Here is a 26,419-nt window from a genome sequence, read left to right as displayed (position 1 = left end):
ATTTAATTAAGAAAAAGGAATTCCATCAGACGCACCAAGGTGAAAGCGACGGAGTCTTGACTGTCCCCTCCCACCTCATTCCTAGATTGTGCTCCACCAGTCTGTCTGCTTTTATGATTCTATGAAGTGAGTGCTGAGTCCAGTCCCACAGCCAGCATTACCCCTGCTCCTTGAAGACTCCCCCTGAAGGTGTGTCGTTTTCTTCCTCAGGCTGTCGGTGGAACCATGGGGCCAAGTCATGTCTGGCCACAGCTGCTGGCATTTGCATCCCTGGGCGCGGAGGTCTGAAACTCGACCCTGGCAAGAGCCAGCCCTACCCCCTTGGAGGAAATGGCTGAACAGCCTGAGCAACAGCAGATGAAAACTTCCTTCCTCTTCATCCAGCTGCAGGCCCCCCCCGCCCGAGCTCTCCCCTCCCTGTCTCCAGCCGAGGCAGCCTGGACAGCAGCCCCAGGGGGCCCGGAGGAGGGACACATTTTCCCAAGTCCCAGGACTGGCTTCTTGGCAGGCCGGGACCTCAGGCGCACACAGGGCTCAGCTGCTCCTCCCTCGCGCCTGCCGCAGAAGGGGGGCTCTGGGACAGAGGAACCAGCTGCTTTCAGTTGCTCTGCTCTGAAGGAGGAGGAGAGAGAAGAAACACCCCAGGATCTGGATGTAAGGAGGGGTGGCGTTTGCAGATCCCTACGTCACAGGCCTTCCCTGGCCCCTGCCTCCAGGAAATTTGGACGACGGCAGCCCCTGTCATGCAGCCTTCCTAGCCCAGCTCCCGTAATGAGTGATGAAAGCAGCAATCCCTCCATGGGCTGGGAGCACTGGCCAGCCATCACTGCCCCCCAGGACCTGGGGAGCACGGCCCCTCGGTCTTGGGATGCCTTGGGATGTTCAATTCCACAGGCCAACCTGGCTCACACCACTGACAGGGGTGAAAGCGCTACGCTGAGGAGAGATGTTGCCACCTGCCAGGCACCCCCGAAGAGCTGTGAAGCGGGCATCGGCACCGCAGCGCGAGCTAGGAGAGCCAGGCTCTACAGATACTGTCCGCGCATTCAGACCAGCCAGAGCTGCCCGGCCCTGCCTGCCCCTCTGCCTCTCAAGGTAAGAAAGTGCGCGTGGCTGAATCCCCAGACTCCAGCTGTTCCCCTAGAAGAGGACTAGAGAGTGGGGACAGATAAGCCCACTAGGGTTCCCAGTTCCTCACACTCGGGTGTCCCCTCCACTGTGGATGGGGTGCACCTCAATAACAGGGGTACTCACCAGCCACAGTCCCCTGGGGCCTGGGCCTGGATCTTTCCTCCGTGTTCTGCCACCTTCTCCGCCATTAGCAACATCTTGTTTGGAAGGAGAGAGTGAATAACTGTTTCCCAAGATTTCTGCCAAAGATAGGAGAAGAAAATTTAGGCGAGGAAGTACATACTTTTAGGGGAAGACAAGAGGAAGGACAAAGGAGATACATAGACCTATATTGAGCCCTATGCTGTGCCAGCCATTTATACTAGATGTCTTCTTATATCCCATTTATCCTCATAACCACCCTGAAGAATAGAGGCCCATAGCCCCAATTCCAGATAGGGGGACTGAGAAGTGACTAGGCAAAATCATCTTCCTTCCAAAAAGAAAAGGGCAGAAACAAAACCTGTTCTCCAGAATGGGCTGTGGGAACTTTGGGGAGGCTTCAGTGAATTTTGTGGAGGTTTTCAGAACTGGGGTACAGCTTGGAACTCAGACACATCTTTACATGCTTGACCTTCTAAGGCCCACATCTACTTCCCATCACCCTCCCCCGCCCCAAGAGGATATATAGCCCTGGGTGTCAGCCTCCCAGCCTCCATTTCCCAGCAGGAAGGGAAGGGTTAGGTAATTCTGTGTGATCCTCAGGGTCCCTTCCAGCTCTTATGGGCTATATCTCTAATCACGGCCATGCTGACTCTTTGGTACTAACATCTTTTTCTCTGCAACTCTGACTCCACCTCCTCATCATGCTGGTGCTCTCTCCACCCAGTTCAGGTGTATGGTTCCCAAAATGGGTGGACAAAGTAAAAAATTATGCTTTTATTTTCCCTTTCCTCACAGCATGGACAATTTGCTATACTTTGCACATATACAGGTGACAGCAGTGAGGGTGAGGCAGAGTGTGTGTGTGTGTGTGTGTGTGTGTGTGTGTGTGTGTGTGTGTTTTGGCGCTGCTGGGATGAGATAGAAGACCAGGGATTCTTGTTGGGGTATGTGGAAGGTTGACATGGAGGGCACTCTCAGGGACCTCACAGGAGAAATGGATGAAATTCACAACATCAGAAAATGGGTCTTCCATGGGCTTGGAAGTGATGTGGCTTCATCTAGATTCTGTGGCTGTCTCCTACATGCTTCTACCCACCATCCTTCCTTTCCCTTTCCCCTTTTCACAGGGAGCCTGTATAGTCACAGTTAAGAAAGGATGAGCCCAAGTTCTATTCAGGGGAACTCCTGGAAGAAGAGAGATGCTAGCATGCTTCCTTAAGAAATAGTTTACATTCCTTCCTAGTTCTTGTATCACTCATTTCCTACAGGGATTTAAAAGGAATGACATACCCGTGCGTCAGAGCCCCATCTCTCTATGTGGGATCACACAGTAGTTGTTTATGTACTTTAATGCTGGTCTGATAACTTGAAAACTCCATCTTTTCCTACTCTCCCCTCCTGTCTTCCAGATATAAGCCAAAGCCTCAGAACTGTTGCCATTTCTCTAGGGAGAGGCACCTTGGGAATTGGTCCAAGTGGATAGATTTCTGCCTTGTCTGCCTCATGTAGTCACTTTTGCTAATGGGTTCTCAGATATCTGCCCCCATCTAAAGTAGGGATTGCAAGATTCCAGACTAAAAACTTAGATTTGTATATGGAAGTGTTGGTCCAGTGAAAGGGACTCTCAGTAGCCCGGTCTTAAAGGAGAGAAGAAGAGAGGCAAATCAGTGGAACATCTGGGCAGGACCAGGGAATACATGGTCCATGTAGGGTGGGACTCAAGGTGGTTATGAAGCCAGGCTAAAAAAATTAACCTTGAGTGTGCTGGTCAGATGTTGTGATTCCTCCACCACAGGAAGGTGAGCTGGGAAATTAGCACCCTCAGACCCCAAGTCCTTTAAATGCCTATGGCTATTATTAACCAGGTGACCTCTGCCTGGTCTTTTGTGTTAGAGAAAGGAGAAATTAACAGAGATAGATTTTCCATCTGTGCAGTCCTGAGCAGATTAAAGTGTCTGGATTTGATAGATTAGTGTATGAGAATTCTCCAGTCTTCTCATGCTTCTCGTAGCTGTATAAGTCACAGCAAAGTGGCAGAAGGGTGATTAGAAATATCTTCTTATCACCTATGAATGGAAAGCCCCTGATTACCCATAGTGGAAACTTTCACTTGATGTACTCATGAAAAATGTGATCGATTATATTTGTTAAAGTGAAATGCTGGTTATATGGAAGCAAAGCCTACATATACTACATGTGTATGATAGGATTGAGGCTCTTGTATCAACTTTCCAAGCAGAAAAATCTGGATCATAATTGTAAACTCTCTTCTTCGCAGTGCTCCAGATGGCTAAATTTATCCTCTCACAGTTGAAACAAATGGGCTCCAATGTGAAAATTGTTGACTTAAATCCTTCCAAGTTAGCATAGGGAATAAGCACAGCAAATCAAATCAAATCAGTTGGTTCCTAATTTATAGTAAAAACAATTATAGCACTCAGTGACCAACACAGGGCTTCCAATGCACTATTTCCTCTTATTAAAACCTAAAAATTCCATGAGGATATACGTTATTATCATCCCCCCTTCATGGATGAGGAGACAAGAAGCTTAGGGATGGTCAGCAACTTGCTGGGTTCTATGACTAGGACGTGGCAGCTCAGGACAGAACTCTAGTTATCCACTCAGAAGCCAGAGTTCTTTCAGCCTTCTCCGAGTGTCTTCTGAGAGGGTGATTTCCTTGGAAGGCAATCCACTACTTCCTAGAACCTGGGATACTATTCTCCTACTTTCTCTGGTGAGAAGGATGGGAGAAGGACCCTCAGGTCTAGTGACTAGCCTTGTATGAAGAGGCGCTGCTTTCTAGAAGCAGTGAAGGCCTGGGTTTGGAGGACGTCGAGTTCCAGCTCCTGGCAATGCCAACTGAGGGCTATAACATTTCTGTGGTGAGTCTGTCAGTGTGAATCAGAAAATGTTCCATGGTCTGAGGCCAGAGCCTGACTTAACAATTTCTTGGACCCCATGTTCTGCTGCCTCTCTGTGGGAACGAGAGGAACTGTCGATGTGTGGCTTGAATTTGGGGCTAAAGATACAAAGACCATACAAAGATAAAGAAAATAGACACAACACAAGAGAGGGGAAAAAAGCTTTCTCTATAATCATTTTGGGAAATTCCCAATTTTTTAAAAACTAGGTCTTCATATTTTATGTATTTTATGTTTTGAAATAACAATGACTTTTGGTAAATAAATGACAGAAAATCTTCCCCAAATACCATTTTTATAAACCCCACAAAATTTTCACCTTATAGCTTTGTATTTCCCAGAATTTTTACCTCTCTTTGTTGGTCTTCCTTTTTCTCTTCCTGTCATCTCAAAAGCAATCACCTTTTTGAGTTTTTATCACCAGCTTCCAGGAATGTTCAGGTTTAGAAGATAGGGTGGAGAATGAGCAGGCAGACAAGGAGTCCATGGAAGGTTTATGCGGGAGGGAGACAGGGAAGGGTAGTTCTTTTTTAAGGTCGTGAAGGGAGTGCAGGTCTATCGTCCTGTAGGCAGGCCTTGTCAAGCAGACTAAAAAAAATAGTTTTACCTTTCTATGTCTTGGATTGTTTTCCCTTAAAATAAGACCAATGTGTGACATATGAGTCTGTAAAGGGCATTACATTTTTTAAAGATTATTTATTTATTTATTTGAGAGAGAGAGAGAGAGCACACAAGAGCAAGCACGCAAGCAGGGGGGAGGGGCAGAGGGAGAAGGAGACGCAGGCTCCCCCCTGAGCAGGGAGCCCAACTTGGGACTCGATCCCTGGACCCTGGGATCATGACCTGAGTTGAAGGCAGACCCTTAACCGACTGAGCCACCCAGGCACCCCAAAGTGTATTAAATTTTTGATGGAAAGCTTTCATTTAAAGTTCTCTGGCATGGAATTTAAGAGATGATAATGAAGCTCTGGTTTTGGCAACTAACTAGTTAAGTGGCCCCTGACAACTCACTGAACAAAGCTAGGTTATCACATTTGTTCTCTGAGGTCTTTCCAGTTCTGACACTCTACATAAAGTATGAATCCATGAGTCCAGAAGGGGAATGGAACTGTTTGATGAAATGAAAGTATTAAAACAATCAGCTTGGGGGCACCTGGGTGGCTCAGTTGGTTAAGCATCTGCCTTCAGCTCAGGTCATGATCCCAGGGTCCTGGGATCGAGCCGCGTTGGGCTCTCTGCTCAGCGGGGAGCCTGCTTCTCCTTCTCCTTCTGCCTGCCTCTCTGCCTACTTATGCTCTCTTTCTCTGTCAAATAAATAAATAAAATCTTAAAAAAAAAAATCAGCTTGTCTCTAAAGATCAATGATTTTGTCAAATGACCTCACTGCAAGGAAGATACCTAGTGCCTCTCTCTGGGAGATCTGGGACCTCAGTGGGCTCCAGGGTGGTTATATACGGTAGCACAGTGCCTGGCACTCAACAATTAGGTGAATGAGTGAATGAATGAAGGAATGAACCTTTGAAAGGCTGATTAACCTTCAGTGAGATGGAAGAGTCAGTGCCTTGGGGCGCCTGGGTGGCTCAGTAAAGCATCTGCCTCCGGCTCAGGTCACAATCCCAGAACCCTGCGAGTCCCACGTGGGGCTCCCTGCTCCTTGGGAAGCCTGCTTCTCCCTCTCCCACTCCCCCTGCTTGTGTTCCCTCTCTCACTGTGTCTCTGTCAAATACATAAATAAAATCTTAAAAAAAAAAAAAGGAAAAAAAGAGTCAGTGCCTTTTTTGATCAATAAAACAAATCTCACCATGGAATTTTAGGGACCGAATTCCCAGCTGTCGGTCCCCTAATGATTGATATTTCCTTCTCTGACCAGATTCCAGGTGAATTAAATTCCCTTCTGGTGTTGAATACTGACCCTCCAGGGTATACTTAACCTGCCCCTGGCAAAGGTCATTTATCTTATCTAGGGTAGATACTTAATTACCCAAGTCTGTTTGTTTTCTGGCCTGTCATAAGTTTAGAAACTGTTCTGCACATAAAATGGTATTCTAGATAATTCTACCTTTAAATTAATCCTTCCTGGTGAGCAATTTAGAATTAAAAAAAAAAAATTAGAACAAAGAGAGAGCTTGCACAAATGCCCATATAGTAATTTTAACAGCAATATAGATAACATGTGCAATGCTGTCCCTTTTAAAAGATTTTGGTACTTAGGGGCGCCTGGGTGGCTCAGTTGGTTAAGCGACTGCCTTCGGCTCAGGTCATGATCCTGGAGTCCCTGGATCGAGTCCCACATCGGGCTCCCTGCTCGGCAGGGAGTCTGCTTCTCCCTCTGACCCTCCCCCCTCTCATGTGCTTGCTCTCTCATTCTCTCTCTCTCAAGTAAATAAATAAAAAAATCTTTAAAAAAAAAAAAAAAAGATTTTGGTACTTAGGAGACAGTACTGATTGGATTGAAAAGCTTATCTTTAGTCTATTTTATACTGCCTTGGTTTTGACACAGATGTCTTGATTTAGTACTTGAATAAATGAAGTCTGAGATAGCAGAATGGGTTTCGATTCTTTTTTATCTTGTGATTTGCCTTGGTGTTCCCATGACAACGTTTTCTCGCTCTTTTTCTCTCCTTACCCTTTCGTTTCACATTCAAACACAGAAGTCCTGTGGATCACCGTACAAGTGCTACCCTCGCGGAACTACATGCGCGGCGGCATCTTGATGGCGGGAAGAGGGCAGAGAGCACACGGGCCACGTTACGGTTGGGTGTCCCTGTGACACACAGAAAAGCAATTGGAATGGGAGCTGGGACATAGGGACTCTGGCCCTCTCTTTGATTTAAGTTAGCTAAGGAAGGACAAGTCTTTTCATTCTGGGTGTCAACACCTTGTCTATAATGTGAAAAGATTAGACTGCTTTCCTCCCATCTAGTCTATGATTCTAAGTTCTTGCCAATCCATTTGTGCCTACTTTAAAATTCAACCCAAACTACAGCTTTTGATGACAAATCTCTAAAAGTCCATCATATTTAGAATTTACTATGAGTTGGAAAACTCCTTTATTGGTGAAATTAGATGTCTCTTCACTATCCAGAGGATAAACAAGAACTAAATACTTTTTTTAAAAAAGATTATTTATTTTTAGAGAGAGAGTGCAAGCCGGGGAGGGCCAGAAAGAGAGGGAGAGAGAGAATAGGAGGCAGACCCCCTGCTGAGTGCAGAGCCCAATGCCAGGCTCCATCTCATGACCCTGAGATCATGACCTGAGCCAAAACCAAGGGTCAGATGCTCAACAAACTGAGCCACCCAGGCGCCCCAGAACTAAATACATCTTAAAACACTTTACACCGGGTGCCTGGGTGGCTCAGTTGTTAAGCAGCTGCCTTCGGCTCAGGTCATGATCCCAGGGTCCTGGGATGGAGCCCCGCATCGGGCTCCCTGCTCAGCGGGAAGCCTGCTTCTCCCTCTCCCACTCCCCCTGCTTGTGTTCCTTCTCTCGCTTTGTCTCTCTCTGTCAAATAAATAAATAAAATCTTTAGAAAAAAAACAAACACTTTACCCCAAGTGTTAATAGTTTTTATAAAATGTTAGTAGCATTAGTCAAGTATTAGAGACATTTGGACAAAGAGACTAAAGTTGACTGTTTTTTATAACTATACAAAAAGGAGTTTTGTTATTCTCCCATATTAAAAAGGAAATAAATGCTGAAGGGGGTTGCTCTGTGTTTTTAGTCTCTTGAATCAGTTATTCAGCAAAGGAAATATTTGGAATTCAATTCATATCAGAAATTAAGACTTAGAATGGTGAAGAGACTTGTTCCTCACTTAGCTAGTTTGAATTAGTTCCAACAGATTGCTTCCGTTTAACTCTGAAGGTTTGTGCCTTTGAACAAAAGTTTTCTACTTGTAGATTTAGTTAGGATTCTTGGTTGTATATAATAGAAATCCTCAAGGATACTTTATCCCAAATGCAGGGCACTCACTAGAAGAAGGACACATGTGTGTAAGAGTAGGGTCTCATAGAACCCTAGGGCCTCAGGACCCTAGGATGTGGCGATGTGGATGGGCCTCAGGACCAACTGGAGTGGGGGCTCCAGAGCTTTTAGGGCTCTCTCTGTATCTCTTTTCTCTGTTGGTCCCTGCTGTTCTCTGTACTCTTCTCTGAATCATTTTTTCTCTTTCTGCACATCTACTTCCTCTATTCTCTCTTCCACAGGGCGTGTATGGCCACCCACAAGTCCCAGGTTTACATCTCCTCTCTTTAGAGACAATGTAGACTAAGACTGGAACCCTTAGGCCTGCTTCCCAATCTCCCAGGAAGAGGCTCCTTGGCCTAGTGTGGGCTGGGTGTCCCCCCAGTTTACTATGGTGGGGGCGGGAACGGGTACAGCTCACATGATACTATCAGGTCTGCTGAGAGCCCAAAGATGGTGATATACATGTATATCTTAGAAAGGGACAGTTTCTAGAAATTAATGGGATGTGGAGAGGAGGGGAGCAAATTTGGACAACCAACCCAATAAATGACCAAAAACACTTTCAGGGAGTTGTCAACTAAATTTACAAAGTGATCGCTTTGTGTAAATGTCCTATCTGAGCCTTCTGAAATTTTAGGGAAGCCAGTTTTTATAGCCTTTGGGGAGATTTTTTAAAAAAAGCACACCTTAACTAAGCAATATATTAGAAACAAGCTATTGCCTGATACGGTTTATGAATAGATTTGCTTCTAGAATCTGATACTGGTTATGACATTGTCAATTTTCTCTTTCATATATGTTTCTTCTTCATAGACTTTCCAGAGACTATAGGATGCTAGAAGATTTACACAAATCTAAGTCCTTAGTGAAAGTGGACTTCTATAATAAGCAGATTACCATCTCAGATTCTACATGTGATCTCTTCCACTTTACAGCAACTCATTGGGACTCCTGACCCACAGTATTCAAGAATTAAGAACAACAAAAATCGTAAAGATAAGCCACATTCCTTGAACTGGGTTATACAGATTCCTTGAACTGAAACATATCAATGGAAAACAAAGGTGGGCGCAAGAAGGAATGAAGGTTCCATGCAGTTCACATTGTTGGGCTATTTCAGGGCTGCATGTTTTGGAGGTTCCCTTTCCCTCATTCTGAAGTAATCAGCAGCTGCAATGCTTTTTTGGCTGCCCTTTGTGTTGTGCATATTTCCTGTGGTTATATTTAGTCAATTTTAACTTTTTGGAATTTAACTTCCAATTTTCAAGATGTGTGATTTTGTATTAACCTTTCAATTACCAGGTTTAGCAGATTATGAGCCAAAAAGCTTCTGGACATTATTCAAGCACTTACAATGTTTTATCATTTGAAAATCTTGGAGAGTTTTAAACAGGAGAGGAACTCAGAAATTAAGATAAGAGTGGGTGCATTGATGAAGTAACTTCCCTACAATTACTCTATAGATTACAGGATTTAATAATGTTCCTGCCTCCCACTTCCTAATCTTATCGAAAAATCTTTGAGGCACACAATTTAACTTCCTCTGGATGATAGGAAACTCTCATTTTTTCCTCAAAGTCCTTTAGTTCTGAACTATAGATTTTATCTTTTATTTATTTATTTATTTATTTATTTGAGAGAGAATGAGTCCAAGCGGGGGGAGCAAGAGAGGGAAAGGGAGAAGCAGACTCTCTGCTGAGCAGGGAGCCCGATGTAGGGCTCGATCCCAGGACCCTGGGATCATGACCTGAGCCGAAGGCAGATGCTTAACCGCCTGAGCCACCCAGGTGCCCCTAGTTCTGAGCTATAGAGGTATGATGAATTCATGAAGGAGGGGGGAGAATACTCCAGTTCCTCAAGTATTTGAGGTTTCCCTGAATGAAACTCCATTCTAATGATAGACAATTGAGCAGATCCTTACAATATTTGTAACCTTGAAAATTTTGATTTTGTTTAGGATAACAATGTTTAAGATTTAAATTAAAAAAAAACTTTCTCTCTTTTTTTTTATTATTATAAAATGTATTGCACATAATAGGTGCTCCATCAATATAACCTCTAGATTGCCTATGGCATAGCCACTCTAAGTGACCTCCTCTTTTACTAATTCCTTCACTTTTTCCTCATGTCCTTTAGTCCTTCCACTTCACATTTGTAAGGCACTAAACTATGAGGCCTCCAGGCTGGTGACTTGTCAAGCAAGGGGTAGTTGGCACTGTTGGAGTCAATCCAAAGAATTTCAAACTATCTTCGGGGTCATAAATTTAGCATAGTGGTATTTTTATGATAATATATTTCTCTTGTGGCTGAGACCAATGTTTAAGGAGTTCTTGGGTGGGCCTGTGGCCAAGGAATTACAGTAATATTTCTGTTTGGCTCAACTTGTTGACCTAGTTTTTGCAATCTACTTTGCAAATAATCTCGTGAATAATGTCCCCTCAATAGTGATAACTATTCTACTAAAGAACCAGCTTTACTCCATGCTCTGAACAACCTATTAAATTAGTATTTTCACCATAAATAATCATTCCTACTTTTCATGCCATTTGAGAAAGCTAATGGCAATATTCTTTCCATTTTCATCCTCAATCTGTTTTAGTAAGTGAACTTTATCTTACAGTTCTCTCCAAACTGCTCTTCCACCCTTCTTTGCTGTTTGTGAACCATTTATGGCTGGCTGCCTTCTGTGCGTTTATTGGGTTGTCTTGTTTGTAGCCTCTGGAGCCTTTTGGGAAAAGAAAAAGCATTACAAAAATCCAACTAGAAAGAATTATACTGTTGACTACTGTAAGTTACTTCAAGCATTGTTAAAAGAATTTTTTTAATGTTTATGTAGGTCCTTGGGCAGACATAAAACAGGTGGGAGGTTCTTTTCATGCTTTCTATAAGCTTGAAGTTTGAGGCAGACAAACATATATGCAAAGAGGCACTTTAGACATATACAAGAAATATCAGCAGAGTAAGGACAAAGGCTTGCTACTTTGGGTAATAATCAGTGTAGGCCTGCACTCTGATGATGGCCAAATAAGAAGGTTGTTGTGCAAGTTACTATCTGTTCATCATGGTTTGAGGAGAAAAGTCACCATCTCTGTTCCATTTAGTCAGGGGAAGATCCATACTGGAGATGGGCTTCAGGGCCTTTCTGAGTGAAGGAAGGAAAAGCGTGGTGATGGATAGAATGTAAAGAGGGTTTGAGTATGGAGTTTCTCCTGAGTTCACAGGTGAATTTTCTTATTCATTAGTAAGGAACATAACAACTAATATAATCATATACACATAGAGTGAATGTTTTCCTAACTGAAAACTAAGATTTCTGGGTTGTAAGTTTATACCTCTTATTCAAAATATAAAAAATAAATTTAAAATAATAGGCTGCATTTACTGAATTTAAAAAATGCCATGAAAAGAAGCACATATTTCAGCATAAAAATATGCATCATTTAATGCGACACTGGAGAATTTGGAGTCAGGACCAGAAAATCTGGACATAGACTGCCATGTTTGTGCAATAGAGAAAGGTAGTAGCATCCCCTGGGATGGAGAATATTTCTCCTCACCCTGGAAGATTTCCCTTCCCAGGTGGCAGGCAGTGATGGCAACTGATTAAGGCCACTTTGCAAGGCGTTGCTAAGAGACGGCAGACACGCAGGAATGGGTCCTGTAAGCTTGATCAAAGTCAGTGAATCTGAATCTATTTCCTGGTCAGAGTGTGCAAGGAGGTGGGGAAGGGGAGGTTGGGCTTGGGATGCCTCTTTGAATGTGGCTCCTTTTGCAAGGACTAAATCTTGCCGATAGCACGTGAAGGATTCTGTCACTTGGACAGCAAATCAAAGCAAGTGATCCAGGTTGGGAGTGAGCAGAATGTGGCCTCTGAACAAAAATGAGGTTTAGAACTTTGTGACACTATAACAATATGTCAGTTCACAACAGTAATGTATACCTTGGCTTTTCTGCATCTTTCTTCCCAGACAAAATGATTTTGAGATCTCTTAGGCCTCTTAATCATGAAGACAGGCCAAAGAATTCATAGCGTTAATACCCCTCCATTTGCATGCTTGCCTAGCCTATCCTGAACATGCAACAGACTTGGCCTTATGAAAAATTTGGTTCCTACTGTTAAGAGTAGGAAAAAGAAGAAGATAAGTTATTCATGAACTATAACTATAGCAGGTATCAAAAGCCATCACCATGTTCAGAGAAAGAGCCATTTCATTATTTTTCATAAAATCGCATTAAAATCTTGCTCCATACCCCCATCTTCCTGGACTAGCAATAAATTCAGTCTTGGATATTCTCAGGGTTCCCTGTCCACTAAAATTGGGCCAAGGGTCGAGAAATTTCCATGGTACGAAAGCATTCATGAATTCTTGCATTTACTTGTTCCTTCAGCACATGGTCAGCACAGCACCATGTTGGAGAGCACAGACCCCAGAGCCAGACTCCAGGTGTGAGTCTCAGCTCTGCCTGCACCTTCCTAGCTGGGTAGCCTTGGGTGAGTTACTTAATCTTTCTGTACCTCAGTTTCCTCATCTGTAAAGTAGAAGTGAGGTGAGTTCCTACCAGATAGAAAAAAAGAATTAAGTTCTAATTTGTAAGGCACTTGGCCCATGCCTGGCACAGAGTATGCAGATGCTGGGGAACTCCAACTTCCATCCAACTTCGATCACCAACTCCAACTTCCATCACCAGTACCCCATCCACCCTAACCTTTGCCAAACTGCCTCTCATTCTAGGCTCTGGCCTTCAGGTCTGGCAGCTCCATTGCTTCTGTGCCCCAGGGCCTGGGGTCTGGACTCCGTCTGTGCGTCTGGAAAAGTAACACATAGGAAGTAGACAAGTCGGGAGCAGGGGAGAAGAAGAAGAGGTCTCCCTTTACCTGTAGGTCTGAATAATGATTCCTTTCCTTACCAGCTTCCATCTCCAAGTATAAAGACAAAGGCTGTTACTTTCTTTGTCTAATCATAACTTTTGTGTTACATGCACCTAGTATGAGAGTTCTCCATCAAGTCATCATCTACTGCAGTCCAGAACTGAGGGACCTGGAGAAAAGGAAATGCACTGAGGCTCAGAAAACTTCAGGAAAACAAAAGAGAGCTCTCTGTAGTTGGAAGCGTGAAGTAATTTGCCTCAGATCCTAAAACAAGGCTGGGAAGTGGGAGATAGAAATATGAAAGCCTGTAAAATCCTGACTAAGGGCAAGTCATTTCATAAACACACCCACCCTTCCTTTAATTTCTGCTCTCTCCTGCTTAAAACTTCCCAGAGGGCGCTGCCTCTGAGTAGCCCCCCAGGATTAATCAGGATTCTCATTGTACCCCTGGCCAGGCTCAGGCCAACACCCTCCTCTCTCAGACACTTGTTTTAGCATCTTTAGTGTCTTCTAACAGAAGGGAAATGTCCTGAGGGACACTGTGCCTTGACATATAAACCTCCCCAAGGTACAGCAAAGGGCTTCGCTTAAAGGGACGGGTGCTGAAAAAAAAAATCAAGAGAAAATTCACAAATTCATGTTAAGAAATTATTCTGCCACTTAAGATGATTTGGAGAGGTTTTTAATTATTAGACCACATTCTAAAAACAAAACACTAAGTCTGGGTCTGCCTAGCCTAAGTAAAAAGGAAAGAGTTAAACAAAATTTGAATTTTACAAAAATGTATTGATATACTAGGCTGGTTCTCTGGACTCAATATCTGGGATTCAAGATTCAGGTTGCTTGGTTAGTTCCAGTAGTTCCAGGATCCTCTTTTTTTTTTTTTTTTTTAATTTTTAGGAGGGGAAACCAACCTTTATTTACACTTGGGTTCCAGTTCAGAGGCATCTTAAACAGGATAGCAAAGCAGGAAAAAGCACAGATCCTAGGACCAAGGTTCAAATTCCAACACAAGCATATTATCTATGTGACAATTGGCAAACATTACCCGTAGTTTCTTCAGTAAAGTGGGGAGAGCCTCACCCCAGCTTCCAGCAGCTGTTGTAGCTGCCTCCGCCCCAGCCCCTCCCTGAGCACTCTCCCCGAAAGGCAGCTTGGCGGAAAGGAGCATGGGCTCTGCAAGTCTCAGTTCTGCTGGTTACGGAGGGACTTGAAATAGGAACTCTAGAACTGATGCAAGGACCAAGTGAGAAAAACTGCACATAGGCTTTCAATAAATATTAGTTATCTTCAAGTCTTGCCCAGGACAAGGATGTGTCCAAAGTGGGCGATGATGTGCAAAGTGGGGTGCACAAGACAATTTATTTGGCACAGAAAGAAAAAGATAGTTTTTTATGTTTTTATAACTCATCTTTTAAAATTTTTATTTTGTGGGGTACCTGGGTGGCTCAGTCTGTTGAGCAGCTGCCTTCTGCTCAGGTCATGATCTGGGATGGAGCCCTGCGTTGGGCTCCCTGCTGAGTGGAGAGCCTGCTTCTCCCTCTCCCTCTGCCTGCCGCTCTGCCTGTCTGTGCTCTCTATGTCTCTGTCAAATAAATAAAATCTGTTTTAAAAAATAAAATAAAATAAATAAATAAAAATTTTAATTTGTGTTCTAAAGCTTACATGATGTATTAAGATGATAGTATTAATTGCAATGATGATTGGGTTCAGGGGAAAAGGTTTAAACATTGCTAGGCATATCACACTAAAAACTAATATTAAAAACAAATATTATTTACATTTTAAAATTTTAAATGTACAGAAATTTTGAATTTACAAAATTGACAATTTTGTCTAAGTCTTTTGCTTCTTGTAGCATCATGATGCATCTGAAATAGGGTGGGAGTGCCCAGAACTATGATCTACATCTGCTCCAAATTCCAATGTGTGGAGCTTTTACCCACACCACCAAGCAATTCTACACCAGCTGGGTGCCCTACAATTCAACTCAATTCTGACACTACCGACATGGAGATCGCGTCCAATTCCACAGGTTGAGTGTTTAGTACTACAAAACTGCACCTCTCCTCTCCCATTTTAGATTCCAGACCAGACTGTCACCTTTGCTTCTGACCTACTGGCTCTAGATTGGAGCTTTCCTAAATCACTCCTTGAGTTCAGTTAATTTGCTAGAGCAGCTCACAGAACTCGGAGAGACGGTTTACTTGCTAGATCACCAGTTTATTATAAAAGGATGTAACTCAGGGAGAGCCAGATGGAAGAGATCATAGGGTGAGCTCTGGGGAAATGGCACGGAGCTTCCATCCCCTCACTGGGCAGGTGTGCCGCTCTCCCCAAATCTCCAGTGTTTGCCCACCCAAAGGCTTTCTGACCCTACCTTTTCTGGTTTGATGGTGGCTTAATCGCACAGGTATGATTGATTATATCATCAACCATTGGTAATTGAATTCAGTCTCCTGTCCCTCTCCCCTTCCAAAAGTTTCGTCATTAACATGACAAGAGACATCTTCCTGGCCCTCATCACTTAGGACATTCCAAGGGTTTTAGGAGCTCTAAGGCCGGAATGAGACAAAGACCAAATACATATTTCTTATTATGAATCATAATATCACATACAGGCAATAAGCTATTTTGTGATACTCCTAACTAGAGGGAATCCCTTCTAGTCCTGAATTCCCTACCACCTAAAAATAGGATCTTATCTTATAGGTTGAGATTTGGAGTAGGGTTGCCAGATTTAGCAAATAAAAATAGCAATATTTGAGACATACTTTTACTTTTCAGTGTAATTATTTGTTGTTTATCTGAAATTCAAACTTACTGGTGTCCTGTATTTTATCTAACAACCCTTGTCTGGAGATGGACTTGTCAACCTGTCCTTGTTTGGAGTCAACTTGCTGCACTAGCTAGCTAAGTGATCTTGGACAAATTACTTAACTTCTCTGAGCCACACTTTCTTTGTACCCCTCCATTGTTGTGAGCATCCTTTTTATAGAGGATGTCAAGCACTTGCACAGTTCTAGCACGTAGTAAAGTTCCTACTAAATTATAGGTATTATCATAATCACAGGTGACCCTATTACATAGTTTTGCCTAATATTACAGTATTTCTATACAAACTTTATCTCCTTTACTGGAAGTTGGGATCCACATCTGCATGGGCCTGCACATAATGGGTGCATAACTTGTTGAATTCTGCATAAATATAGCCTCTATCACTTCTGTGGACTCTGGGAGACTGGCTACTGGGTGGCCCTTCTTCCCATTCTCCTATTCCCTTCCTTCCCCTTCCCCCATACGAAGAATAAAGCTTGGTTCCTAAGTAATTTCAAGCAAGCTAAGCCCTTGTGGAAACTGCTTCAGTCAGTTTTTATAGGCCAAAAGATCCCACAACATGTATAAGATTTATTGTTCATATTAAATTGAAAAGCTCCCTTGTGTAATTCTTTGGAAATACTGATGAAAATGAATGGCATTCACTAGAATTGTTGTAAAGATTTAATGACACTTGCATTCAAGCTGCTGAAAGTAAATAATTATGATGCTGGGTAACTATTTTTCTGCAGAGGTTAGACAATTTAAAACAACTTGCCCTATGTTAGCTTGGCATTAACTCAGGGTGTGTGAACAATCCCCATCAAAACTGTGGGCTAGGGGAGCCTGGGTGGCTCAGTTGGTTAAGCTTCTGCCTTCAGCTTCAGGTCATGATCTCAGGGTCCTGGGATCGAGTCCTGTGTGGGGCTCCCTGCTCAGTGGGGAGTCTGCTTCTTCCTCTCCCTGCTCTTGTACTTGTGCTCGTTCTCTCTCTCCCTCTCAAATAAATAATCTTAAAAAAATAAAAATAAATAAATTAAATAAAATAACCAATATGCCAGAATGGTACATTTTGGGTGGCCTACCCTTGGCCCCTACAGCTTCATATGCAGGCTGCAGAGGAGCCAAAATCAGAGGACTAGCCAGTCAGCTGGACTTGAGTGAACTTTTGGGCATGTGGAAGATCATTGTTTTCCACGTCATTATCAGAAAGCATTTCCCATGTGCCTAACTAATGGAGGGATTTTCCTTCAGACCCCAGATGATCATGTTGAAAGCTAAAGGGAGATCCCAGCAGTTGGCAGAAAAGACAGAATGCATAGACAGATGCCAGAAGAATTTCTCCAAGCTGGCCAGCAAACAGTACAAAGGGCTGCATTTGATAAACCCAGTGTCACCCAGTTGCCTCAAAGGGAGAAATGAGCCACACATAGGTGACTGCTGTGGGTCTCTCCAGAGCAATTCCTACCTGCTTTGCCTAGCTTGCCATGCTTCACTTCACCCTGAGACTTGAGGGTCACCCCTTGCTGCAGGCTCAAGACACACCAGGAAAGACTGTGTCTGGACCACCAAATTGTACTTCCATCTTCTCTTTCTGGCTGCCCATTTGTGTGGGATTTCCTGTCCTTTCACAAGCTATTTGAGTGATGCTCACGAAAGTTATGATTCAGACTTGTAAGCTCATTGAACGCACTGGTTAGAGTCCACGGACTTTTCTGATGCCCTTTCTGTGGGAGGTGTTTTGAAGAATGCAGTGACTCTTGGTGCAATGATGGTTTTCAGTTTCCTTATCTCTCAAGTGAAGATTTGGATGCAATGACTCTGGAATGTCTTCCATCTCTAATATTCTGTGAGCCTCTGATATGGAATAATAGATATGAACATACTATAAAGCACTATCAAGTCGGGTCACTACTGTTACTATGTTTTCCCCTGCATCATATCACAAACTAAGATGTAGCTTGATACCAATTTCTCTCAATAATACCTTCAAATTGACCAATCTTTTAAAATAATAATTGAGATAATTGAATGTCTACCCAAAGAACGCATCAGTCTTATAGGTTTAGCATTAACTTTCACTCATTCAACAAATACTCCTTTACAGTCTCTGTGCTAGACATTAGGGATATAAATAATAATAATAATAAACCCCAGACTTGTTCTTGAAGTATACATAATCTAGCTGAGAAGACAGACTTTGAATAAGTAATTAAAAGTATGATGAGTGTTACAAGGAAGGTCAAGATGCTGTAGAAATGGGGGCACCCAGCCTGGTTTGAGTGGGTAAGAATAGCTTCCTGCCAGAAGTAACTATTCAGGTTAATAATATTAATATTAATATTAATTATATATATAATAATTATACTTGTGTGTTATATTATTAATAATTATTATATATAATTTTAATTAATATTAATATTAATTTTATTAATTATTAATTGTTAATGTAATAACAGCTAACGTTATTGAGTATTTATCATATGTAGTCACGTTATGTGCATTATTTCATTTAATTATTTCATTTAATCTTCACAAGAGCCCCATTGGGTAGGGTCTATTATTATTTCTACTTACAGAAAAAAAAAACAAAGCACAAGAGGTAAAAAAACATGGCCAAGCCTCCCAGCTAACACCTGGATATGATGCGGGTAGTTGTACACCACATTCTTTACTGATTCTGGGGTAGAAGAGAAGCTGGACAAGCCTAGAGACAAAGGCTGGGTCAGATCCTGCAGGACTTGATGGACTTGTGAAATTGCACTGGAAGAAAGCATCAAATGGTTATGTGTGAACTTGAGAGGGAGTTTCTCATTGTTCCTCTGTTCCTTAAGATAATAATGTGTTTGTGAAAGAAAAACAAGCTGCTTTAGAATTCAAGAAAGAAGGAGATGGAATGGTTTATATGCAGCCAGAGGTATTAGGTTTTGTGAGAAGTAGAGTTTCTCTAAAGTTTTCTCATAAGTAAGATAGAAGGCATAATGTAATTTTCTAATAAGCCTTGAGTAATAAAACTCTATAGTGGATCTTAATGAAATTCCACCTGGTATCTATCAGATGGCAATAACAGTAGAGGTTGACTGTTTTAATAATAGAATAATTCTAGCTAAAGTCACAAAGGCATTGATTCTAGCAGGTTCTTTTTCTCAATACTTGGAATTATTACTATTTAGGGAAGAAGTGGGAGTAATAAGGAAATATTACAATGGTAGTAGGGAGGAGTTTTATTTCTGACATTTTAAGCATAGCTCTAAAAAGTTTAACTTGAACATTTCTTATGACATAACATTTAGGAGATGAATGTGCTGGGCAGCATTTAGATTCTTCGGTATTATTAGAATGTTTCTACCTTAACTTCAAAAGAAGCAATTTAAGCGTGTCCAATATTACTTTATCTAGGTGCATACCAAAAGCGTCTTTAATTATTAGGAATCACATGCTACTAAAGCTTAATTAACTAGAATTCAGCTACCTGGACTTCACAATTAACTTGAATTTCTTTTTGTATTGTATCCAAGGCTTAAGGGAAATTGCCAGATAATAAGGTATTAAAAAAAAAACAAAACCCCAACTCATATATTTTAACACTAAAGCATGTCATGCTGAATGTGCACCTCAGGCCAGGATTCTGTGCATTCCAATTCTGCTACACCTGGGATTAAAGGCTGAACTTGGAAATCAGATGGACCTAGCTGAGAGTCCTTGTTAAACTTGTTATTAGTCTCCAGGCAAGTTATTTATTTTCTTGATAGCTCGATTCATTCATCTGCACAAAAGAGATAATAATACTGTCTTGCTGTAATGTAAGAAGAGTCAAAAGGGATTGCATAAGTAAAGCAGAGAGCCACTCAGGCACTTGACAGGTGCTCAAGAAACTGAAATCATTTAAAACCAAGATTTAACCATCCTAGTGTCACAAATAATCCAAAAAAAGGTGACATTACATTTGGTATTCAGTACTCTTATAGAAAATTATGCCTTCATTTTTTCAAAAATTATTTTTAACAATGATGATTAAAATTAAAATATTTCCTGGTTAACCCTTGTTAAGCTACAATTAAAATCAGGTAACTAGAATTTCCAATTTAGAAAATATTCAGGTTAATAAAGACTTGACTTTTTACATATTCAGAAACTACAGTGTTTTATCTACAAAAAAAATAAGATCACCTTCCAGAGTCAATAGACTGGTTAACTCTGATTTTAGCGAAGTTTAAATAGACTGCCAGGTAGGAACTAGTGCTATGTTTCTCTGGCTGTTTAAGCTAATTCTGAAATTTTCAAGTCTTGCTGTCTCACACATGCCTTATAATTAATTTCGTAGTTTTTTTTTTTTTTGCTGAATACCTATTATCACCTTTATTTTGCAGGGATAATAGACTTTTTTCTTGACTAATGTTGAATGGTTCTGAATTTTCTTTTCTTTTGCATTTGGGGCAAAACAGACAAATCACATAGATATGACTTTGAAAAGATCGATTTTCAAATATAAGTTATATCAGGATGTGGCAAATTTCACCCAGGATGGGGAGGCGGAAGTTGTCAGCAAGTTTGAGGAGATGGAACATGGCCTGGAAGGAAGAGGAGTTTAAAATAAAGGCTAAGAAGAAGGAGAACATTCTAAGTGGGGTAGGCCTTGATGTTTTTAAATGTATAATTTAACAAATTTACTAGCAAACAAGCAAAATAGTAGTACCTGTCTATTCCTGATTCAAGCACAGTGTTCGCAAACTAACATGCTTGTTGGTTGAGTCATTTTGTTAATTTTGTCTTGTCACCAATGATTAGATTATTAACTATGTCCTTTTTTAATTTTCCAAAATATTCTCTAACTATAAGGACCTTGGCCAACTAAATTACTTTATCTCTTTTGCTTGTTTGTTTTATAAGTGTGGTGTGGTTGTGTGTGTGGGGGGGGGGCATTTATAAGGACTGTCAACTGTGATTTCACTTATTTTTTTTAAGAAATTCTAAGCTGGCATAGGAAAATGGGGAGGGATGAAGACAAATGAGGCATGATCAGATGCCACCAGTGGAGGCTGGCACCTGGCTGATGCCCGCAAATTGTGCCAAGGCTATAAAGGAAAGCCCGGCTAATGAATGTGCCCTACTGTGTTTTGTGGCTGATTGAAAGAGGACAAAGAAAGGGCCAGTCAGGGTAGGTAGAAGCCAGGAGCCTTCAACAAGGGGCTATTGTTACCTTGCCCAAGAAGGTATCTAGATAACTGGGGACAGGCACCTTCTAAGCCACTTGCTTTTCTTAAGCTTCATGCCCTTGCATGAATGGCTGCTTCCATTTATCATCTTTCATTTCCTTCTTTCCTCCTCTAGTTAACTTTATAACTGAGGAAATCATAAAGAAGAATTTCATCCTATCAATAAAAAATAGGCATAACAATGAAATGATGATCAATTTGGCTTCATCAGGGAGGCATATTTCACACTAACAAGATTTATTGACATATATTAATGTTAGTGTTGAGCTATGTTTAAGATCTGCAAATCTCTGTGACTATAGATATAAGGAAACCAATATCCTATAAGTGAAGCTACAGATATATATGTATTGATAAATAAGAGGTATTGATAGCAAAATTTCTATATAGATATTTCTAAAGCTGCTTCTTAGAAACTCAATTAAATTTTAAAGTGTTTTTTTTTTTAAACTTTCCTCTAGTCATCTGAAACCACAGACTCCTTAAATCTTCAAGCTTCAAAATGTATTCACTTCCTTCAGCTGACATTATTCACAAATAAGGAGGAAAACAAACCCCAGCTCAACAAAACTTGACATTTCAGGGAGTTAGGGCCCTCCAAACATCATAATATAAAATAGTTGCTATCATTTGAAAGGTCAGTGACATTTAGGGCTGCCTGTGGTCAACAGCACTCATCTCAAGCACAGATTTGACTGAAGCCCAGGCAGACTTGCTAATCCTTTGGTTCTCAATGCAGTTGCTTGGAATGCAGCGCTAGGCACAGCACAACACTAGAATTTCCCATGGTTATAGGAGACAGAAGGCAGCCTGGGGCGGTACCCTGGTCTATACAGAGCTGAAGAGGAGTCTGGCAGGCTGGAAAAAAAGAAAATGATCCAAGAGAAAGAAAAGCCTTGACATTTCTATGAATTATTTCTTTCCTATCTCTCTCCTTTTGTTGTCTCCATAATGTTATCCATTTCATCTTTTTGTTGTGGGAGTGATTAAAGGTCTCAACTCAACATTCTACAAACATAAAAAATTTTTAATTTTTTGAATAACTGATAACAAACTTGCTCTCATAATTTCCTCGCTTAGGTACTGAGGGAGGAGAAAGAGGAATCTATTTGATCTCATCAAATAAAATATCCCAGTGTAATCTGATACTGTTTTAAATCTCAGACTTTTCGAAAAGCTTAAATCTCTCACCCTCCTGTTGAGGCTAGTTTTTTGTTCAAGAGCAGCTGCTACTGCTACTGTTGGGAAGATTGAGTTGCAGAGTTTGGCATGCCCCATATTCCTCGTCCTTCTCATAATTTTCCCACGTTTTCCCTTTGAGCTGCACCCTCTGCAGAAGCAGCACAAGAGCTGGAGGGTAGGGCAACCATCTTCCTATGAGAGTGAAGGTAGTCTACAGACTCTAGAAACATGGGTGTGGTCACTCTTTGTTGACCCCTGCTGTGGTGCCGTTCCCTAGTCTGGTTCCTGGCATGATGTTGCAGACTCAGCGACAGCTGGGTCTATCTGGGTGGAGGGAAGTGCCCATGACTTAGACCTTGATCATTCTGTTTTTCATGGTCTCTGCTAAAATGGGGATTGCAGTGTAGGTGGCATTCAGAATTTGCATGGGCAGCATTCAGCTCCAAAATGTAATCAACCTCAACCAGATCACTGGAGGATAGTCACACTTTCCTGTAGCTCTTGCCAACAGTACATGCTGTGTCCCTTCAGGCTGGACAACTCTGCTTTGCATAGTGATCACAAAGGCAAGCTATTGGCTTCCCTCCTTCACTTAATCTCATTTGGGTCACAGAAACCAGCAGGGGTCTTGCCTTGATACCCAAAGTCACTGAGAACTGGAATGGCAATATCCTCACTTTCTCTTTCCTTGGTGTGCTCCATGCTATGGTCCCCTCTCATTCTACTGGCCTAGATACTGCTGAGCCTCTTGCCATCAAAAATATCCAGATAAGCAGCTGGCACCAGTCCTTAGTTTCCAGAAACATCGCTGAACTTCAGAGGACTTCTGTACAATGTGCTTAGTTACTCCAATTCAGGGAGAAAGAAGGGATACCAGCATTATTTTGGTTGGGCCTAGCTGGTAGAGTAGACAACACTTAAAAAAGTATCATAAAGAAAAATTAACTTTTGTGTATGTGCATATGTATGTGTGCATGTGTACGCAGTTCTATGAGTTTTAACACACATATATATACATAGATAATACATACACGTGTAAGTTTGTGCAACCAACCACCACTATAATCTGGAAATATAATGGCTACATCACCCCAAAAAACTCACTTGTGCTATTCCTTTAGAGTTATACCTCCCCCTCACCCATAATCCCTGGAAATCATGGATCTGTTCTTTAATACAATAGTTTCGTCTTTTCAAAAATGTCATAAAATGGAACCACAAGTATATAATTTTTTGAGACTCAAGGGTTTTGAGGTTCAACCAAGTTATTAATTATTGCATGTATCAATAGCTGTTCCTTTATGATGCTGAGCATTCCATTGCATGGGAATTTGTCCACAGTTTGTTCATCCATTTACCCTTTCAAAGACATTGAGCTGTTTCCAAGTTTTAGTGATTATGAATAGAGCTGCTATAAACATTCATGTACAGGTCTTTTGTGAACATTAGTTTTCATTTCTCTAGGGAAAATACACAGGGGAGAGATTTCTAGGTCATATGGTTGAACTTTATTTAAAAAAAAAACTGCCAAGCTGTTTTCCTAGAATGGTTCTACCATTTTGCATTCCCACCAGCAATGTAGGAGAGATCCCATTTTTCCTTTTGCCAGGGTTTGGTATTTCTTCTGTTTTGTGTTTGTTCCATTCTAATATGGGTGTAGTAGTATCTCCTCATGGTTTTAGCTTGCACTTCCCTAATGCCTATCCTTATAATTTCTTCAGTGAGGTGATTGTTCAAGTCCTTTGCCCATTTTTTCCCTTAAACCATTTATTAAGTGAATTTTTTTCTTTCTTTTCTTTCTCTTTTGAGTTTTGAATGTTCTTTATATAGTCTAGATATGTCCTTTGTCTGATATGTGGCTTGTAAATATTTTATCAGTCTGTAGCTTATCTTTTCATTTTCTTAACAGTGTCTCACTAAACAAAAGTTTTTAATTTTGATGGACTAAAATTTATCATATCTTTTCTTTTATAGATCATGCTAATGGAATATCATGTCTAAAAGCTCTTCATTTAATCCTAGATCATGAGATTTTTTTCAGTTGTTTTCTTCTAGAAGTTTTATGGTGTAGGTTTTAGATTAAAGCTTATTACCCATTTTTAGTTAATTTTTGTGTATGAGATTTAAATTGAGGTATACTTTTTTTTATACAAAGATAACCTGTTGTTCCAACATCATTTATTGAAAGGGCTATACTTTCTCCATTGAGTTGCTTTTGCATTATTGTTAAAAATGAAATAGTCATATTTGTGTGGGTCTATTTCTGGACTCTGTTCTGTTCCCTTGACCTATATGTATTTCTTCATGAATACCACTCTTATTACTGTAGCTTAAAGTCTTAAGATTGGATACTGTGATTCCTCCAACTTTATTATTCTTCAAAACTGTTTTAGTTATTCTAGTTCCTCTACCATTCATATACATTTTAGAATCAGCTTGTTTATATCTTCAAAAAAAATCCTGCTTGGGGCAACCCTCTCGGGTCCCCTCCCTCTTCAGGAGCTTTGTACTCTCACTCAATAAACTTTCGTATCACTCAATAAACTTTGCTGTCCACCAAAAAAAAAAAAAAAAAAAAAAAAAAAATCCTGCTTGTATTTAGATTAGTATTGCATTAAATCTATAGATCAACTTGGTGAGAATTGGCATCTTTAACATGTTGACTCTTCCAATTAATGATCACAGTATATCTCCATTTATTTCAGTCTTCTTTGAGGTTTTTTTTTAATGGATATTTTGTAGGTTTGGTGTGTAGCTCCTGAATATTTTTTTTTAGACTCTACCCAACTATTGCAATTTGGGGACTTATTATAAATGGCATATTTTTTGTTTTAGCATCGACTTTTCTTCTTAAACTACAGTAAAACACACATAACATAATTTTTTTTTTTAAAGATTTTGTTTATTTATTTGACAGAGAGAGACACAGCGAGAGAGCGAACACAAGCAGGGCGAGTAGGAGAGGGAGAAGCAGGCTTCCCCACGGAGCAGGGAGCCCGATGTGGGGCTCAATCCCAGGACCCTGGGATCACGACCTGAGCCGAATGCAGACGCTTAACGACTGAACCACCCAGGCACCCCAAATTTTATCATTTAAATCATTTTATTTTATTTTATTTAAGTAAACTCTACCCCTAACTTGGGGCTTGAGCTCACAATCCTGAGATCAAGAGTCATAAGCTCTACCAACTGAGCCAGCCAAGCACCCCTCATTTTAATCATTTTAAAACATACAATTCAGTGGCATCAAGTACATTCATAATGTCATACAATTATCACCTCTATCTGGTTCCAGAACTTGCTTATTACCCCAAAAGTAAATAGTATTATTTTTTAAAGTTCAGTTTTCAATTGTACATTGTTAGCATATAGAAATAAGACTCTTCTGTGTTTACTTTGTGTTTGTGACCTTTCTAAATTCACTTACTAGTTTGAGGAGTTTTGTTGTAGATTTATTGGGATTTTCTACATAGACAATTTGCAATCTATAAATGAGGATAGTTTTATTTATTCCTTTCCAATCCACTGGGTTTTTTATTTTAAAAATTGCCATTTAGTTCTTCTTTATATCTTCTGACACTTTCTATTTTAATATTTCTTTCAAGAATGTTTGCAATTACTTATTTGAGTGCTTTTATAATAGCTGTTTTAAGGTCTTTTGTCAGATATTCCAGTATCTATGTCATCGTATTGGTATCTGCTGATTATCTTTTCCCACATGAGTTAACATATTCCTGGTTCTTCATAGGCCAAACAGTTTTGGACCGTATCCTGGACTTGTTGAATATTACTTTATGAGACTCTGAGAACTGTTTAAATCATATGAAGAATATTATTTTTGTTTTAGCAGATAACCAACCTGGTTAAGTTCAGGCTACAATTCCAACCCTCCTTTTGTGGTCTGTGGTTCCAATGTCAGTTCAATTTTCAAAGCTTTTATGGTACTATTTAGATTCGTCTCACAGGTGCACCACTCAGTGGTCAGTGTGGAACCTGGGTGGAGTTCATCCATTACCTCAGTTCTCAAAGTCTTTGATTTTCTAATTAGGATCAAATCCAGGCATGGACATGACAGGCTTGAGCCTAGGAGTTCCTGAACGTAGTCAGTTTCCCGAGATGCTCCCTCTTCACTATCTCCCTAGTATTTTCCAGTTCACTAGTTTCCTCT

The 26,419-nt window shown here is 40.9% G+C and overlaps 1 protein-coding gene across 2 annotated transcripts in view; it reads left to right on the top strand.

Annotated features, from left to right (window-relative positions):
* The first annotated feature begins 315 nt into the window (after positions 1-315).
* PSD3 (pleckstrin and Sec7 domain containing 3) overlaps positions 316-26,419 on the top strand; it is a 602,311-nt gene continuing 576,207 nt past the window's right edge. For both annotated transcript variants that reach the window (XM_032413272.1, XM_032413271.1), the window contains exon 1: positions 316-1,095. In XM_032413272.1, coding sequence (XP_032269163.1) covers positions 331-1,095 — 765 coding nt within the window. In that variant the 5' untranslated portion in view covers positions 316-330. The remainder of the gene's footprint in view (positions 1,096-26,419) is intronic.

The sequence above is a fragment of the Phoca vitulina genome, unplaced genomic scaffold, assembly GCF_004348235.1.
Source record: "Phoca vitulina isolate PV1807 unplaced genomic scaffold, GSC_HSeal_1.0 scaffold15, whole genome shotgun sequence".
Classification (NCBI taxonomy): domain Eukaryota; kingdom Metazoa; phylum Chordata; class Mammalia; order Carnivora; family Phocidae; genus Phoca; species Phoca vitulina.
This window is presented reverse-complemented; position numbering and strand designations above follow the sequence as displayed.